We start from the raw sequence: 14755 nt of genomic DNA on the forward strand, positions 1-14755 counted from the left end.
CACTTCTGTAGAGCGAGACAGGTATAGAGCATGACACGGGGGAGGATCCCATCCTCCATCTGCATAGGTCATGCTCTTAAATTGAGGAGGTTAGGTTAGGTTGAAGTGACTCGTGTTGCACGGTTATCCATTTCCAAAATCTTTGCTCTGTGCGAACCACGACGCAGTTCAAATGTCGTTCTTGTCTTGTTTTGTTCAACGTCTGGTTGTCTTGATAGAAACTTCTTTGCAAAAGCCTTCCTAAAATGTGTATGTAACCTAGTGAAGTAATTTAAATTCTATTTAGCTACGTACTTATTAAACTCGTAAACTTACAAAATATCCAACGGCAGCGACTGTGAACAGCTTTTGTAGCCCTCGGTTCTCTTGTTCGGCAGCTGAGTCATCTGTATTCGAGATTCCATGTGGCTCCCATTCAAGTCGCTTAAGTCATTGTAGTGTCTTGTATGCTTCTCTTTGGTGACGTCACGCTATTATGCCGGTCGTATAAAACCTGCGAAAGTACTATTCTAATCACCCTTTAAACCTAAAGCGTGGAATATACTCAACAAGAAACTTCATTTAAAAAGCCAGCTAATTTCTACCATCAATTAATTTACACCATTTCTACCATTATTTAAATTACACCACGATATTATAAGCAAATGTATGTAACGATTTATTTAACCGACTTCCAAAAAACGAGGAGGTTTTTTGGAAGATATTTTCATACAATGGCTTGTAGTCTCGCGGTGCCGCCAAACCGCGCGTTTGGGCAGATGAATATAAATCCAGCCTAAAATTTAATATATAATATATTTTTTTAATATGAAACAGCGTTTATTCTATTAATTGAATAGACTCAACGCTGTTTCATTTTAAAAAGTATTTCTAATTATAGCTTTCTGTAATTGCTGTGTTTATGTTTCATCGATCGTGATCGGTCGTTAATATTTAACGATACAATTTTAATTTTATGGGATGTAATACTTTATTGTGCACTTACATTAATTAGAATATTAATGTTGGACGATTTCTAACTTTAAGAAAACTTGACTAACAAAAACTCAACATGTTTTGCTTGGTATCTTCAGCTGACTTACCATTATACGCGCCCCCAGTATCTGGAACAAAAAATAAAGTTATAAATATTTTGTAATATAATAAGCAAGAGGTAATAATCAAAGTAGGGATAGGCCGTCCACATTCCTAAGGTTGCTTGGAAAAAATAGAAGGGCGTTGTTACATTTTTAAGCCCGTCATATTAATATATATTTTCTATACTAATTTCGCGTGACCACACCCTCAGCTATAATATATATTTCTGTGGCATGTGGATTTAGTATAGAAAATATGTCTAGCTATAAATATATTAATATATATTATAGCTTAAGTCTGTGACGGGCTTTAGGACTTTTTGGTCGATCCGTCAGACGGTGACATAAATCAAGACGTGAGTGGAAGAGTAAGGTAAGTAACATGAAAAAACTTCCCGTTTTTTTTTGCTTAAATGGAGGCTTTAGGGCCGGAAAAATTATTTGAAATAGAAAAACTATGAATTATATGTGTAGCTAGATAAATAAGCTAGGCCATGAAGTAGATAAGTTACAAGTTTTATTAAAATAATTAGGGAAAAAATGAGTTATTGTCCGTAGACCGTATGTTACGAAATGTTACTTGTTCGATTCTTCTACTCACGTCTTCAAATGCGAAAGTGTGTCTGTCTGTCTGTTGCCTCTTCGCGCCGAAACGACTGAACCGATTATAATAAAATTTAATATGCAGATACTTTGAGTCCCGGGAAAGGACATGTGATAGATTTGTTGCGGAAGACTGTACGGTTCCAGCGGGAAAAATGACTTTCGGCGCAGCGCAGAAATGAAATAAAGGGGCAAACGAGCAAACGGGTCGCGTAAAGCAACTTCCATCGCCCATGGACACTCGCAGCATCAGAAGAGCTGCAGGTGTGTTGCCGGCCTTTTAAGAGGGAATAAGGTAATAGGGGAGGGTAGGAAAGGGAATACGGGAGGGTAGAGAAGGAAATAGGGGAGGGTACGGAAGAGAAAAGGGTAGGGGATTGGGCCTCCGGTAAACTCACTCACTCGGCGAAACACAACGCAAGCGCTGTTTCACACCAGTTTTCTGTGAGCCCGTGGTATTTCTCCGGTCGAGCCGGCCCATTCTTGCCAAAGCATGGCTCTCCCACGTAAAACTCTATAAAGCGTTATTATTTACTGAATTCGCACCGAGCTCAATCTAAAATTCTATTGTATTTCCATATTTGCACGGCATAGCTTCAATAATTAATTAGGTGACGTCAGAGAATTAGGTCACGTGATCAGGGAGGGGGGGGAGGAGTTGTACCACCCATCCTCCGATTGTAATCGTCACAAATACATAATGTTAATCTGGAACCATTGTTGATTGCTATTGTGGTTGCTGTTACAGCTTATAATTAGGGTTGCCAACTTTCGAAAGGACCAACCCGGGAGGATTGTAGGGGGGGGGGGGGGGGTATGTGAATGAACATAGTCTCAGGACCATTTCTCTCTTTCATATCCAAGCGATTTTCTTCGAACAGATATGATTGTCCAATCCAACTTCATCTTACAAGTCAATTATTATGCAATAATTATTAGTTTTTGAAAACCGGATAAATTATCTTTCTCCGGGAGGACGGGAGGTTAAACAATACTACCGGAGTCTCCCGGGCAATCCGGGAGGGTTGGGAACCCTACTTATAATACGTGACTTAACGGAAGTTTCTTATAAAATTTTGAAGTACAAAATAAAGTTTTTTTTATATAACTATATAGCACAGACATTAATAATTCTAAAATATATAGGCTACTGTCAAATTACTCAATTTTCAAACTCAACTAAATTAGGGTCTATGGGTCCATATAGTTTCTGAATATTTTTGGTCCAGTTTATGAATTAATTATTTCATCGCTTTGTTCTAGCTAAGACTACTTCTTTGATTTACTATCCGGTACCCCTGAAAGTAGAAAGAAGTAGAGAAAGTAATCAAGTACATTGTAAGTAGTAAGTAGTAAAACCTTTTCCGAAATCCCGTGCATTTTATGGTGAAAGTTTTACTATCGTAGATTTGTAGCTTTTATAGTAGTATAATAATATATTATGTATACTGTATACCCCTTACTACTAAAACTCTCTACATAGCGTACAATCCATTCAGCATTCGGTGTTTCTGTATGTGACTTAGAGACATTTAATGATTATTTAAATCCAATTTAATGAGGAGCCAGAAAATGTCTTCATTTAATTACAGTAAGTAACATTTGTCACGAAGTATGGCCGTTAGACTAGCAAAACTATGAAAATAATTGTGTACTTATTTCTAAAATTGACAAATACATTAAATAACGGTATAAATCGAAGGCCGAAAGTTGGGAAATTATAGTCGACAAATCAAACGTGAGTTAGAGCTTCGTTTTTATTTGTACTTCGTCGTTATTAGCTATAATAGCTCGTAAATTCACCGCTAGTTAGGGCCAATTCATACTATAGTACAACCGCGTTAGGCAGTAAGTTTATTATACCGTATTCCTTTAAACATTAATTGTTATTTGCAGTCATTCATTACCTCATGGGTCATAAGTAATATATTTTTTTCACATAAGTACCTCATTGTAATAAAATTTGTTTTATTTTTTCTGAAAGTTTGAAACAATCATGTTATCATCAGTTTAAATAGAAGTCTTTGCATATTATACGTCTATTACCTATCCAGATTTGTCAAGCGATCTTAATGTTGTTGTCATAATTTGACATAGGAATCAAGCTATTTGAGATTGACGTTTGAATTTTTCGCTGTATGATCCGTAAAGTTAATATACAGGTATATTAATTAAAATATGATCCGACTCTCTTTTTACGTTGGGAAATGCTTTAGCCCGGGCGCGCGCGCACTACTGTAGCGGCCAGGTCGCTAGTGCGTGCTCGGCCTTACGCATACACAGCGGATTGGGGATATCGGCCGGGGTATGTGGGATTCCCCTGGCTACTACCCACTAAAACCCCATGGTGCTCCACTTCGCTCCACTTCCCTCTCAAGGCAGAATTAAGGAATCCGAATCCGAAATTAGGATACGATAGAACCTACCGCAACTCTACCAGTATGGCCCGACCCTAGCCGCAATTTAGACAATATTGGCTTTCCTTACAATAAAATTGTGTAAGTAATCGCAAAGGTATTGCAGTAACACGAAACCGCTCGTACATTCGTTGCACGAACTGAAAGTTGCAATTCAAAAGTAAATTACTTTCTTAGAAATCTCGAAGATTTTTAAATTAAATTTTGATTTGAAAATGTAGCTCTTACTTGTGTAGCTTTGATGGAAATTATAAAAAGTAAAAATCTTAACTGTTAAGTATCGTTTCTTTTCTAAGTCGATGACCCTTCATATTTATGTAAAAGCGTCTTTAGTGGGGTTTTGCACTTTTTTGGGGATGAATAAATAAATATTGAACTCGTGCCAGATCGTATGAAAAGGACGTATTTTTTTTCACTTGATATTTATAATATGAGGTGAAATAAACAAAAAACTACGTACTAATGATTTAACCGCTGTGACAGAATCGTTATTAATCTGATAAATATGAACAATTGAAAAAAGTCAAAGAAATATTTCAATAAAGTAATTTAAGACTTTAAAATACAAAAAAAGATTAAAAAATACACAAACATAGCAAATAAACCAATTTGTTACTAACAAACCGCATACTACACATAAATAAACACAAGTTACTATGTTTAAGTTGTAAAAAATTCCTGACCTACACTATAATCGAATATAAAACTATTATAAAATATACGTTGGGTTACTAAAATTTGATTATAAGTATAAAAAAGTTTGCTATTAGTGGCTATAGTAATTAAAAGAAGATTATTTTATTTTCTAAAAGGTGACAATCTTGATTTCGTCAGAAAGGGTACCTCTTACGCGATAGAAAGAGAGCTCACATGTAGGTAAATATAATTGTAGGCACCTAGCACTGCGCGGTCGGAATTTGAACTTTATAGTATCGCAGCAAAAGTTGTTATTTTTTTAAACGGGTTTCACGAGTTGGACTTCTGTTGGTACTACTAATATATATTCTGTGTCTCTGGCTAGATTTCTTAGTCTGTTTGATTGTAGTTTGTTTTGTTTCAAGAATTTGTTAAAATCTGATTAATTGAAGTCCAAGTAATCGTACTTGATTTTGATCAGTGAAAAACCGTGTCTATATTTAGCGAGTTCCGTTTAGTTTCGTTTATTTCTGCGTGACTAAAAAATTAAATTTCACTTAAGAAAAGTGACCGAATTCAACCGGGCATTTTCTAAAACCCAGCTGGATTTGACCTGACATTTAAACATGACATGACGCGACACGACACGACACGACACGACACGACACGACCCGACACGACACGACACGCCACGACACGTCCCGAGCCGACACGAAACGATCTGACACGACACGACTATAGTTGCAAAACTTCTGAAAAATTCCGAATAATTCCGGAATACTTCTGGGAAAGTTTCTTTAAATTTGAATTATTCAAAATGAATTTAATAAAAAAAATAAGTAATATGAATTTTAATTTATGCTGAAAAATCGTATTTTGCATCAATCATCGATCGCATCCGCGCATAGAGCGTCGCCCGCCGCGCCGGCCGCTATCACCGCTTCGCACGCGCCGACCGCCACGGCGAAATATTCGATTGCGGGGTACGAATCTTTCCGCGGGGTGAGGGAAAACTTCTCCGGGGAGCATCTCCCTTCCGCACCGCCGTCGCCCGCTCGTACGGGCGAGCGAGTCGTGCGAGCGGGCGACGGCGGCGCGGAAGGGAGATGCTCCCCGGAGAAGTTTTCCCTCACCCCGCGGAAAGATTCGTACCCCGCATTCGAATGTTTCCGTCGAATATTTCGCCGGAATAATTCAATGGAAATATACGTGTTTGTTTGTGGTTTGTGGTGGTTGAGTGAATTATTTGTTCAGTGGCACATTACGTTCTTAAGTAACATAATATAAATTGTTTATCTATACCTACTTCTAGGTTTAATATTATAAATGCGAAAGTGCGTCTGTTTACCTGTCTGTCTGTTACCTCTTCACGCTCGAACCGCTGAACCGATTTTGCTGAAAATTGACATGGAAATACTTTGAGTTCCGAGAAAGGACATAGGATAGTTTTTATCCCGAAAAATGTACGGTTCCGGCGCGATAAACGAATTTTAGCGCAACAGAGTTGCGAGCGTCATCTAGTTTTATTATAAATTAGTAATGGCCAATGGGATCGAGGATCTATACTTAACTACTTATTACTTACTTATATCCATACTATCCATACTAATATATCCTATTGTAAGTAAATCAGAATAAAAACGATAAAAAATAAACGAACTCATATGATTAGGTATTATCAAAGAAAAGTAACAAGCCGTTACCAGCCGCTATTTATCGCTAGTAATGATAATAAGCCAAAAAAGCCGTTTCTCGCCGCTTGGCTAATAATGTTAGTAACCGGCATCACATATTCTTAGATACATAACTAAAGATAAATAGTTTACAGCTTCCAAGCGCAATTTTCCTCGTTTTTTTTTGACAGTTGAAATATTCCCAAAGTTTCGAAATATTTCGGAATACTTCCGAAGTATATGACGGGAATAATTCGGAATCTTTCCCGCCAGCATCTATAGACACGACACGGCACGGCACGTTACGACACGTTCATTTAATATCCATGTTGTAGGACTGCATAGAAAATAACTATTTCGCCATTTTGGATGGTCGGCCATATTGGATTTAGAGTGATGTCACATACCATATCGTGCATTGTCATCCAAACTAAACGTGTATGCAAAATTTCAGCTCAATCGGTTACTCGTAAATATATCTACTTCAAAATTGAGTTCCAAGTTTTCACCCGAACATACATACTTACATACATACAGAGCAAGTTAAATAAAAGCTTTTAAAAAAATTACGTCCTGTAAGACCTGTAAGCATACATTATTGAATAAATACGGCTGATAAGTTAATAAAAAATATGAAAATTATGCTCCGAAGACATGAAACAAATTTTAAGTACGCGTCTTTCTGTTATAACACACATACAACTGCCGGTATAAAAGGCAGTTGTAATTTTTCATTGGAGGACTAATGATTGTGAAGTGGCGGTTTCGGATCCGCCCTGAGGGCTTGGAGTTCTGCCAATACGCTTGTAGTGGTTACGAGTGTTCGTGGAGGGTATGAACGTGTGGTCGTACCGTTACAGATCAGCTATAGGCCGAGAGTCCTAGGAGTATGAGAGTGATCCTTACACCGTGGGAATAAGGTCCTGCTAGGGGTAAAATAATTTTGAATCCTCGCTGAAAAACTTGTTCTATTTTTGAAATGGGATTTTACATGATATTTGTGTTGATACTGATGTGTGTCAAGAGGTCAGTTCACACTGAGACGCATCCCGGTGGAGCTTTTTCAAAACGTCACCGCTTTGCGTGGAAAAAAATACAATCAAGCATTATTACGCATTACGTTTCTTTACAAGTGCTCCGTGCTACGAAGCCCTAGCCCAAGCTTGCCCAAAATTCCAAATCGCTATCTTAATAAAGTCTTGTTTCAGTGTAATCTAATCCTTACAAAAAATATTATTTTTCCATTAAATCCGATCGCCGGGTGACCAACCAAAGTATTCAAACGTCGCGTGACGTGCGTGCAGCAAAACAACCGAGCACCGAAATTTTCGCGGAACTTCACTCCTGTGTTGTACCCATAAAGTTAATATACCTAGCGGAATAGAGCAACAATCTCGAGCTGTCAAACGAAACCGAAATAGGTTTTCATGTGTGTGAAAAATATGTGTACGTATACACTTACACAAGCATGATTGAACATGAATTCTATGAGATTAAATTGTCAACGTGCGGCACGTGCCGACTGGACGTCAAAAAAAGAGTGCTGCTGTCATGTATCACACGTCTCTTTTTACCACGCAGTGTTACTGAATGTGACATCTCTCTTGCTCAGGCCTTTGTTTCTCTATTCCGCTAGGTATATTAACTTTATGGTTGTACCATGCCTCATTTACTTCAAAGTTCAAAGTTTCCAACTCTAAAATATGCTTAGAAACCGCGCTAAGCTAATGGCTGCATTAGTTGGAAATAGTTACTTATTTATTCGAAATAGTAACGAAAATATTTAACAAAGCAGAAGATTGAGACTGAACGAAAAAATCGGATACAAAACGGTTATACGATAGAATTCATCAAGTTTTTTAACAGAAGGCGAATGACCGCTGTCGCCTCGAATTTAAATATCTATAGCATCTATACTAAACTTTACTATGACTACACGAGCTTCAAAGAATCATACGAGGAGATGCTTCAAGTACCTTAACTCACCCTGTCGGAAATAGGTTAATTCTAGGTCAGTAATGGCAACAATGAAATAATTTTCCAAGTTTTTCCAATGTTATTAAAAATGCATTTTAAAACAGGTTGCCTTGCGGCCGGCCTCCACACAACCTCCATACACCCGACCTTGGGCAGCCATGTAACATATAAAATGCAAAAGGCTAATTCTAGTGACGTAAGGTGCATTTTTAGTTCTCGGCCGCGACGAGGTCAGGGTTGGATCAACTTGTACCAGACAATAGACTGGAGTATAGTATTTTTGGCAGCACCTGTTACAATAGCGATATATTGTGAAATCACAAATATTAGGTTTAAGGTAGGGGTCAATTCAGACCGTAACGCAACGCGTAGATGAATTTCTGTATAGATCTGGCAGACTTCAATTGCGTGAGACGTCATACAAGTCTGTCAATTCAATACAAATTTAGATTTTTTTTTTATTTATTTATTTAAATCAGGCTACGTAGGCCCATACAATATATACCTTAATGACTAACATACATAAAAATTATATAAACTACACATTATAACGAATTAACGGCGACGTGACGCGCGCTTCATTCCGGAGTCTCCCCCGGAACCTTCGGTAAACCACATCAGTCGGCCAGAATTCCTCCGCTTCAAAGGTCGGGAGAAAATGCGTCGGTACTCGGTACTCTCACCACAAAGGAACTGAAGTTGACCTTGTGGCGAGTCTGCAGACGCTCGACCCTCAAGTGGAGGGATGTCTTCTTACTGATGTAGTCCACGACGTCTTCGATCTCCATGGACCAGTGCAGGCGGGATATGTACAGGGGTGTCGCGGGGACCTCGCTCCGCAGACGCAGCTCAGGTACATATGGCGCGGTGCCGCGATGGTTGCGGGCGGCGGGCTTCTTCTTCCTTCTCTCCACCAGTATGAAGCCCTCCTCATCGCACCTCCTGCTCTCATCCTTGCCAGGTCGAGAAGACTTAGCCTTGCGGCTCTTCGTAGCCTTGCGGCACTCCGTAGTCTTGCGACTCTCCGAAGCCTTACGGCTCTCATTTTCCCCATTTTTATGCGCCCGCGGGGGAGGCGCGGGGCGACCAGCAACAGTCGCGTAGTTTTGCTGAGTCGCCTGTGGACTCGGCGTCGGCGCAACCGGGAGGGGAGCGCGGGCGGGGGCGGCAGCGGCGGCGTTCGTTGACCCGTCCGATAATGCTGACGGGCTAAACGTGATCGCTTGTGCGCCTCGGCGATGAGTGACGAATGCGGCGTCAGCTACATAATGAATTATTACTTTTTAGTTGTGATAATTCATTACGTAGATCACTAATGATAGCTTCTGACGCCTGCAATCTTCCCCGAACTCCGGTCAGCTCCTCCTTCAGGAACCTGATGTCCTTCAGTAGGCTGACGACGTCGACGTGGTCCAACGTGACGGGCGGCAGCTTGTGCAGCTCTTTAGCCACAAAAGCCGGTACCTCATCTGGATCAGTCTGCTTCAGCAGGGAAATGCATCTACGAGTCGCGGTGCGATCTGATTTGACCCTAAGACCGCACTAGTCTGACACGACACGACTCGACACTTCGCTCCAATCGCTCCCATAGAACTGACGTTTATAAATCGTCAGATTCAGGTTTGTGAATCGTCAGATTCAGGTTTGTAAAACGTCAGATTCAGGTTTGTAAAACGTCAGATTCAGATTTGTAAAACGTCAGATTTATAGCGTCAGTTCTATGGAAGTGGAGTGTCGCGTTTTGTCGTGTCGCACTAGTGTGGTTAAAATCACCTTGAAAGAAATAATTCTCATACCAGCACTCTTACTATGATAATCATAGACAGGTTCTCTTTCTATGCCCGGCCGCACATTGTCCGAAATTTCTGATCAGAAACAGTTGAACGTCCGCGCTGTCTCTTACATTTTGTACTGAGCCGAGTGAGCTCGAACTCGCCGGAAGGATATTTCGGATAGTGTGCGGGGTGGCGGTCCGGCGAAATTCAACTGTTTCTGATCAGAATTCGGACAATGTGCGGCCGGGCTATAGATTATCGAAAAATAGACGAAGTGACAGAATGAGAAATGTGTGGTTTTGTCGCTAAAATCTGTCTGTATTTTATTTTTTTCATACTTTTACTGCACCTGTCGACTGATCACATTTTAATGAATAAGGACCATTATAATGTTTACGTTTATGCATCTATGGAATATTCAGTTTATATTAATTGTGAAAATTACTGAATAATTCTGCGTTACATGAGCTTTATTTACAAGTGCTTGTGTGCGTGACAAAATATTAATTACATAATGTAATATCACAATGTAATTGAAATTACAACAGGCGACTCACATATTATAAACAACATTCCCATTCGCTGAATTTTCGGAAATTCAGAAACTGTAGTTTATACCAATAGTGTAGCTTTGTTCCTTGTTCAGTCCGTTCTTTTTTAATTACATTTTTTATTGCTTTTTTATAGAATCGCCGATCAAAAATGTGGAATTGCGTTCAATAATATGAAAGCGATATTCGACTCATGCCATGTCAATATACATTTTAGTCGGCGATTCTATAAAGAAGCGCTAAATAAAATCTTTTAAAATTGTGATTGAAAATTTCAGAAGTGCTAGCTATAGCGGTTCTATAGGTACAGCCTGGAGAAAGACAGACAGACATCGAAGTCTCATCGCAGTAACAGGGTCTCGTTTTTACGCTTTGGGTACGAAACCCTAAAAAGGGATAAAGAAAACGTGTTGCCTAGGGGTTCAGAACTCAAATGTGTTTACGTTTATGCGAATACTATTTTAACGTTCGATAGGCGACTGAATCAAATAACAAACTAAGCTGCATATTGTCACATTAAAATAGTAGGATTGGGGCTTTCCGTGGATATTAGGTGTTATATAATATACTATACATTAATAGCGCGAGCGGTTTAAATTGGCATTGGCGTTTAAGCGGATTAAGTTTAGATTTATTGACAAACTCCTGAATTGCAAAATTTATACGTGAAAGTCAATATTACTTATCGAATTCCCTTAATCCTTTATGTTCACAAACTTCAGCTATCTCGCTCTACTTCCATATAAAATATCGCCATCTCATCAGTGTCGCAGTTTATAAGTACTAGTGCAGCTCCCATTTACTGATAGTAATGTACCGATTGTTTTTTTCAGGAATCGGAACCGGTTTGAAAATACCGGTTTATTTCGGTTAAAAACCGGTAAATATATCGTTCTTTTATTTACCGGTTAAACAAGCGAATGGTTTTTACGTAACCTAAATGGTAAAGGTTACCGGTTACTAACACACAAATGATTTTGAAAACCCAAATTAACCGGTTAATTCTTCGATCGCGCTTCTTGGAACCTCCGAGTCAAGAGCCACGCTCGCCGAGTCTAGACTCTAGACCACTGGACCACGGAGGCGTCTGCAAAAAATAAAGAATAACAATAATTGCATAATATCCTATAACAAAACAAAAGAATGCCAAAAACACGCATCAAGACGCATAAGAAAGCATTTTCATTCAAAGAACACTCCTATAAATCATGGACGCTGTTTCATTTACCTGATTTTAGGTATTTTGTCGAAAAAAAACTCAGCGAACACCATTTTTAATTACCCAATATTATTATGAAGCTATTATGGATTTTGAGCTCAAATCAGAGATATTATCGGATTATTTACTGTATACGCCAGTAGCGCCGTCTCCTCCAACCTTTACACAACATTCCCTTAGATCAGAAATCTACGAATAAATATATTTCTCTATCTACTAGATACGCCTAAAACACAAACCTCCTAGTCGATAAACAAACACATTCTAACAAAACTAATTCCCATGAATTCTCCTTGTGACTGTGGTCTGTACATAAAGGTACTTTTCATTACTGAAAAACATAATTTTCCATCTATTGAATGGACGAAACCCTATTACTGCATTTTTTCATTTTAATGAAGGCAGCTTTGTGCCTGTGAAAATGTTTCGGTAAAGTGTTCCACATTTTGAGCGTATTTCTAAAGTTTAACGCACTGAATGCTATACAATCGTTAGGGTTAGGAAACACTGAGACTTGCTGAAGCGTTCCTTTAGTTTGGTGGAAGTGCGTTCCCATATGACGTAGACTGGATGGTTCGCTGGTGGTTTTATGGGTCGGCTGCAGTAAAGGATTTATATTTTTTATGAGTGTAGGCAGCTTTATTTCCGCCGCCCCATGTACGAAATCAGCCGCTCCTTAGGACGCTGCCGCCCCTGCGCCGCGGTCCGCGGCCTATACGGCCTATTTATAAATCATAGGCTGATCGGCTGGCGCTTCTCGCCGGCCAGTGCCACATACCCCCGGGATGCTTCAGCTCCTCTGAGGCACATCCCCAACCCGGGACACGCAAAGAGCGTTTCCCCTGCGTAATAAAAAAGGTAACACTGAGACGCAACGCAATGCATTTTAAAGATACGGTTTTAATAATTGTGATACTGTACACCGACGTTAAAATTTTTCGTTTTGTCTTTGTCTAAAACATCTGAAAAGTCGCTTATCAAGGAATAACAACACATTTTGCAAAGTTACTTTAAGTGATGTGGAAATATGCGAGGCGGTCACAAAGGAAGATCAAAGCCCACGTCATTGATATCAGCTGTCGTATATTATATTAGTCTAATTAAAATACCGACGCACTCAGAAAACTTCGATAGCGCGATGCAGAATTGTGGCGCTCATTGTGGGTACCGCCACGTCTGTATAACAATATGGATCTTTTTAGTACCCTTACCGTGACGTACCTCCTGCCAAATCTTCATGGATTATTTCAACTAATACCTCTTAATGGTATAATCACTATTCAATTCGAAAACACCTATAATTTAATCATACACTCTGCTATTTCGCATAAACTGAAATAGGCATACGCTTACGAAATAAACAAAATACAGGAGCGTTTTATTTTAAGAAAATTTTATACTGGTTTCCTAATAAAACTGTACATCTGGACGGTGATGGAATATTTATGTGCTAATCCACTCCGAGTCAAGGCGAGGCTATACAAAGAGTTCAATAGATATCTAAAGGGCGACCTTTAAGCCCTTTCGACAGATAACCTGGCCATTCAAAAGCGCTTCTTCACACCGAAACAAGACCCCCGTTACATCAAAGTAATTCAATAAAAACCTCCTTTGTTGTTTTTCTTTTTTAATAAACGCCAGTGTTATTCAGTGTTGCGGAAAATTGTTTTTAAATTTAGTAACAAAAGTAATCATTAGATATATTTTGAATTCGGGACATATTATCTATCTATATATTAATGCGCAAGCGCAAAACTTTGTTTCCCTCTTGACGAAAAATGCGGAAACGTAGGTGGATGAAATTTTGCACAGTTTATATGGTGAAGGAGTGCATCGAGCTAATATTATTTTGAAATTATGCTTTTATATATATGATAAAGTCAATATTATTTTATAAATTAAACGTAGTAGTCCTAATGTCGTTGAAACTAAGGTCGAATTTCGACCATTGGGCGATCTCTAGTTATAATAATAATATAATGAAATAATATTAAATGTTCCTCTTGTCCGCTCCGCTTGGCTAATTTAATTCCTTAAATTTTAGGAGAGCTGGCACAATATGTTAAACTAACCAGACTAACTAACATGTATGTTTTAGCCGAAACTAAATCGTACCTAGTCCATAAATTACATATTATTAAGTCGTTTTTGGCAATTTAGAACTCAAAGTTTTTCGGATGGTCAGTTTGTAACAAGAGTTCTATTAAGCTTACAAATATTACCAGTCCATAGAATATAGAAAAAAATATTTTCATATTAACACCCGCAACTCCTTTGCCGGTGAAATGAATTTGAAAATTCATTTATCGCACGAGAACTGTACATTTTTTCGGTATAAAAAATGTCCTATGTCTATGGTGAGAGCCCCATGGGCGCCAGTAGTGAACTTGCACCCCTTGGGAATCTCATCTCTCATATGTAACCCTAATACCATGCCGTACAAAGATAGTTCGTAATGTTTCGGCACTAATTAATGCATTCTGTTGTCGTAAATAGACAGTCATTGTTGTTCATAAAAAGTAAGAAGAAAAGAAAGAAAACTAAAATCTGCACCCCTTGGAAATTATTTCTGCCGGCGCCCGGGTCTTTGAAATCTATCTCCACACCAAATGCCAGCAAAATCGGTTCAGTGGTTTGGGCGTGAAGGGGTAACAGACAGACAGGCAGACTTTCGCATTCTGAAACATTATTCTTGATCAACATACATCGCGTATCTGATCTCGTATATTATAGTTACATAAAGTAGGCTAAAATCGATCTACCACTTGTGTAAAACCGAAAATACTCTTACTGAATAATCGGTGTAAAGGAATAACTTGAAGTACTTA

General features: G+C 38.8%; 1 protein-coding gene across 1 annotated transcript in view; it reads right to left on the minus strand.

The window, feature by feature from the left end:
- LOC121731930 (heparan sulfate glucosamine 3-O-sulfotransferase 1) overlaps window positions 1-14755 on the minus strand; it is a 70419-nt gene that overhangs the window by 20207 nt on the left and 35457 nt on the right. The window contains exons 2-3 of the mRNA XM_042121628.1: window positions 1083-1103; window positions 316-493 (exon numbers count right to left, since the gene is read on the minus strand). Of these exons, the coding sequence (XP_041977562.1) occupies window positions 316-404 (89 nt within the window). The 5' untranslated portion in view covers window positions 405-493; window positions 1083-1103. The remainder of the gene's footprint in view (window positions 1-315; window positions 494-1082; window positions 1104-14755) is intronic.

Source organism: Aricia agestis, chromosome 11 (genome assembly GCF_905147365.1).
Source record: "Aricia agestis chromosome 11, ilAriAges1.1, whole genome shotgun sequence".
In the NCBI taxonomy this organism is placed as follows: domain Eukaryota; kingdom Metazoa; phylum Arthropoda; class Insecta; order Lepidoptera; family Lycaenidae; genus Aricia; species Aricia agestis.